The sequence below is a fragment of the Morone saxatilis genome, unplaced genomic scaffold (assembly GCF_004916995.1).
Source record: "Morone saxatilis isolate NCDOM2014 unplaced genomic scaffold, NCSU_SB_2.0 Contig6, whole genome shotgun sequence".
In the NCBI taxonomy this organism is placed as follows: Eukaryota; Metazoa; Chordata; class Actinopteri; family Moronidae; genus Morone; species Morone saxatilis.
In genome coordinates, this window is record NW_023340206.1 from 2,631,053 (window position 1) to 2,635,171 (window position 4,119).

The window sequence follows — 4,119 nt, forward strand, 5'->3', positions numbered from 1 at the left end:
GGCTAGATGATGAGGGGAAGGAGGAAGAGGAGGAGGAGGAGGAGGAGGAGGAGGAGGAAGGGATGGTTGTGGAAGAGGAAGGGGAGTGATGGCTCTGCTGGATAAGGTCTGGAAGGTGGCGTATGCGGCCGGCAAAGCCGTTTTTCTCCGGCAAGCCGTGGTTGGGGGGTTGGGGCTGGCCGTGGCCGTGACCAGAGCCAGCCGAGGAAGAGGAGGAGGAGGAGGATGAGAGATTGACCAACCGCTTTATGTCAACGGTGCTCTGGAAGCAAGAACAGGCACACTTGGGCTCGAGCAAGCAGGTGGAGGGAGGAGATGTATGTTTGGCTGCTAGTCTGCTGCTTCGTGTCAAGATCCTCTTATCCCAACATCATACACAACATACTCATCTTCGGAGACCATGTCACGTTAAATGTAATCTCTAACTATCTGATGTATTAGGTTACCCATCTGTAAATGTGTAACATGAAGCAGCAAGTCTATAATGACAAAAATAACATAAAAAATGCTTGGTGATATACAGGAAGACAGAAGAATGGTGGAGAATGAGCGGGTAAACACTGATGATGGGTAAAAAACATTCAACTATATGCAAGCAGAATACGCCTTTAACTAGAAAAGAACTTGTCTTTATGTTAAATTAGGGTGTTGGCAATCTCATTAAGTTCAATTCCAGTCTCTTACCTGTCTGATGACCAGCGTGCCATCCTTGGAGGGCGTGATGGCTTGGTCGCTCTCCGAGTCCTCAACCAGCATGGTCTTGGCGGACTCCGTCTCCCCGTTACTCAGCCTCCTGTAGAAGCCATGGGAATATCTGATGTCCGTAATCAGACCAGTGTTAACAGTCATGCAGAAAAGCCATGCAACACTGATGGGTGTGGCAGTGCACAGTATCTTATCATGTTAGGAATTTGAATATGAAATCAAAGAGAAGTGACTAAATCTTTTTTTTTGCAAAGAAACATGAATGCAACAGACAGTGGGCCAACACAGAAGCTACATCGTCTCAGTTCTACCTACCCAGCCCTGGAGTCTTCAGCTCCTGAGGTGGACTCCTCTCCTGCCTCCTGGTCCACCTCCTCGTCGTCTTCCTCGTCAGTGGTGCCCGAATCCTCGCTTGAGGAGGAGTAGTCGGTGACCTTGTGGGGAGGCCTCACATCGTCTACCGCACGCAGCTCCTTGGCCAGAGCAGTCAGGTCCTAAGAGGAACAGGAAGATAGTCTTAGAAAGACTCAAGTCCAATATTTTGGCAAAACCCAGGCTGTCTAGAAACCTAGAAGCCTTATTATTGCTGTCACTATTACTACCAATCCTAAATGGCGTGTTAGCAAATTAATCGCCACAAATAAATATACTTTAATTGTCAAAGAAATTAACTTGAGTGAGTAACTGCATAACAGGCTCTTGTTTTCTAGACAACCTGAAAGGAGCCTTGAAGTCATCCCTCCTCGCTTCATATGAACTGTTTTCTGTTCAGCCTCATATCTCTGGGTACGTCAGTTTAAAACCTTGTTAGACCTGTGCTAAGATCCCAGTTCCTCTAAGTTCTGGGATGCGGTGAGTTAGGTGGTGTATTGCTAGGAAAATTATATTATGTTGTACCCTGTGGAGTCCATGCCTTGTAACCACGTAGCCCTGTGCTTGTTTTTCCCTTGCAGATTTCTAATAATGAACTCTTGTAAGGTCAGTGACAAGCAGGAAAGGGAGGAGGGATCCTTCCCCGACATGCTCAACAAAGAAAACGGGCCACAGTTTATCCAACAACAAAGCCAGGTGAGATTAGGAGCAACTCTTGCAAGTACAAGGAAACAGGAGGTGTGTGTTTGCATTCAAATGTGGTCGCATTCAAATCCAGGCACAGGAAGCTGCAGCAGAGGGTTAACCCTGTTGGTGCCGTGCGGAAGGAAAGATGCCAGCAGAAGGCGATCACATTACAGGCAGAAAGGAGAGCAACCAAAGACAGAACTAAAAAGAGCGGTTGCATTAATCCTCACAAAGGGGAAACAGTCCTTTTATCACAGACCTTTATCAGATGATGCAATGAATGGGGCAATGGTGCAAGCATAGCATAGGTGTGATTATGTAATCTCATTTAATAGGCTTACCGCATCACCCTAAGAGGTTCCCCCAACAATCACCAACCATTGGGTTCATGAGAAGTTGCACACACCAGGTGGTTGAATAATTAGAGTAGTAGAAAATAGAGAAAGTGGAAAAAAAGAAAACAGTTTTTCACCTATTCAGCATCAAACAAGTTTAACCAGCACTTTAGTAACAGTGAACTTACAGCTGGTCGAGTAGGCCTAGCGAGGTTCTTTTCATCTTGTTTTTTGGGTACATTTTCAGGCCGCTGGAGAGGCGACCCTTCAGATTTGGAGGAAGCTTTGAGGGAACAAAAGGAAGTAGCGTTAGTGAGGGGCAACAGAGAGCTGGCTCTGAAACGATCTCCAATTGGCTGTATAAAAACGTGCTAGAGCGTGAGCAGTAGTATTGATAATGCACTAATAAGCTGTCTGTAGATTTAGTGAAGTGTGGCCGAGTACAGTACCGGGGGACTCACAGCGTGGCCTGAAGCGGTCACCAGGACTGGCCTGGGAGCCGGAGTTGGACGAGCCAGATGAGCTGCCGCTGCCGGGCCGAGGCTGCAGCTTCTCCACTCGGTCCCACAGAGGGCGCTGCTCCACGTTACTGCCGCAGAGAACACCACAACATTAACAAGGACAGCTGAAACAAATGGTGATCCTTCGTAGTACACTGATGTGATGTATTTTGTGGTTTTCTTTCTATTCTTTTTGATTTGTGTTTTATTTAACTGAATGTAAGTACGTTTTTGTGCTTCCGATCACACTAGTCCACAGCAAACTTTCTTGGTACTACTTACGACACCACACAAGTGACAAAAACTGGGTTAAGAGATTGAGTCACATATTTATAAAAAGGAACCAAGTGATAAGCATGTCTTCAAAAGATTCAGAACTTCTTTGTTTTTAATCCTGCCAACTTGCATTATCACTGGCAACAGTAGTTATGTTCCTCTAATACACACTTTGGATTGTGTAGTTATTTTCAAACTTGTGGGGCAGTTGCACACATTTAAACAAAAAAAAACTTACCCGCCAGCGCTCCTCTGTCCGCCCTGGTTGCCGGGCTGCGATGGCAAAGGGGACTCTCTGCGCGACAGTACTGGAGACCTGGATGTTGTCCTCACTGGTACCTGGAGGAAGGTACGTGTGTTTGATGAAACCAACAAATTAATATGTTCTCAAATCAATAATCTACCTAATAGAAAAAACCAGTGTCAGCAAACATGTATTAAGATCCACAGCTGCAGCAACACAGAACGCTCTGCTGCCCCATTAAGCTGAAGTTTCCAGGTGTCACTGGAGTGTCAGACACTATCACTATCACATATTGCTGTCACAATATCAGATTTTCAATGAAGGATTAATGATGGCAAAAGAATTCACATAACAATAATAATGCATTCTCTGTAGAAAATTTGAAAGATATATAAATCAGTAATATTCATCTTTAACTTTTATTGTGCATTTTGTATTTTTTTAATCTTTAATGTAACACCAGCAACAAGCATTAAGGTGCATTACTAACACCTACTATGCTGGGTGGAGCGAGAACGGGGAAAAAAAATGGGGATTACAGATTACAGTTTACTTAAAGAGAATTTAAACTTCCAAAGATAAGAGTTTAATGTAAAACACGTTGAACCCAATACCTGCCGTAGAGATACTCTATTTTACCGAAAATAATTCTGGCCTAGGTATGGACACAGGTAGAACATCTTTCAAGTGATGTATCAAAACTCAACAGTAACCCAAAACAACTGAGCACTCAGAGAAAGTGGGACTTCCCAGTGACAGCACCCCCACCACATACTGAGAGTAAATGTGTTGTTTATCACGTTAAATCATCAAAGAGTTTTGAATACGGAAAGTTCAAAACCTTTTCATGTCATTTGTAGGCGTATAAATGTCAAATTTCCTAGTTTAGTGTTTAGTTTAGAGAAATGAACATAGCGAGGCAGACACAAACAGACGGGTTGTGGTTGAGCAGCATGATAAGTGAAGTGATTCGCATGAGAGGAAGTGAATGAGGGAGAGG

General features: G+C 44.3%; 1 protein-coding gene across 1 annotated transcript in view; it reads right to left on the minus strand.

The window, feature by feature from the left end:
* The window catches only part of LOC118340178 (mitogen-activated protein kinase kinase kinase kinase 4-like), a gene marked incomplete in the record, with an annotated part of 32,778 nt that overhangs the window by 4,164 nt on the left and 24,495 nt on the right, over positions 1 to 4,119 (minus strand). The window contains 7 exon segments of the mRNA XM_035678049.1: positions 4 to 262; positions 685 to 814; positions 1,021 to 1,199; positions 2,106 to 2,114; positions 2,288 to 2,382; positions 2,561 to 2,688; positions 3,114 to 3,214. Of these exon segments, the coding sequence (XP_035533942.1) occupies positions 4 to 262; positions 685 to 814; positions 1,021 to 1,199; positions 2,106 to 2,114; positions 2,288 to 2,382; positions 2,561 to 2,688; positions 3,114 to 3,214 (901 nt within the window).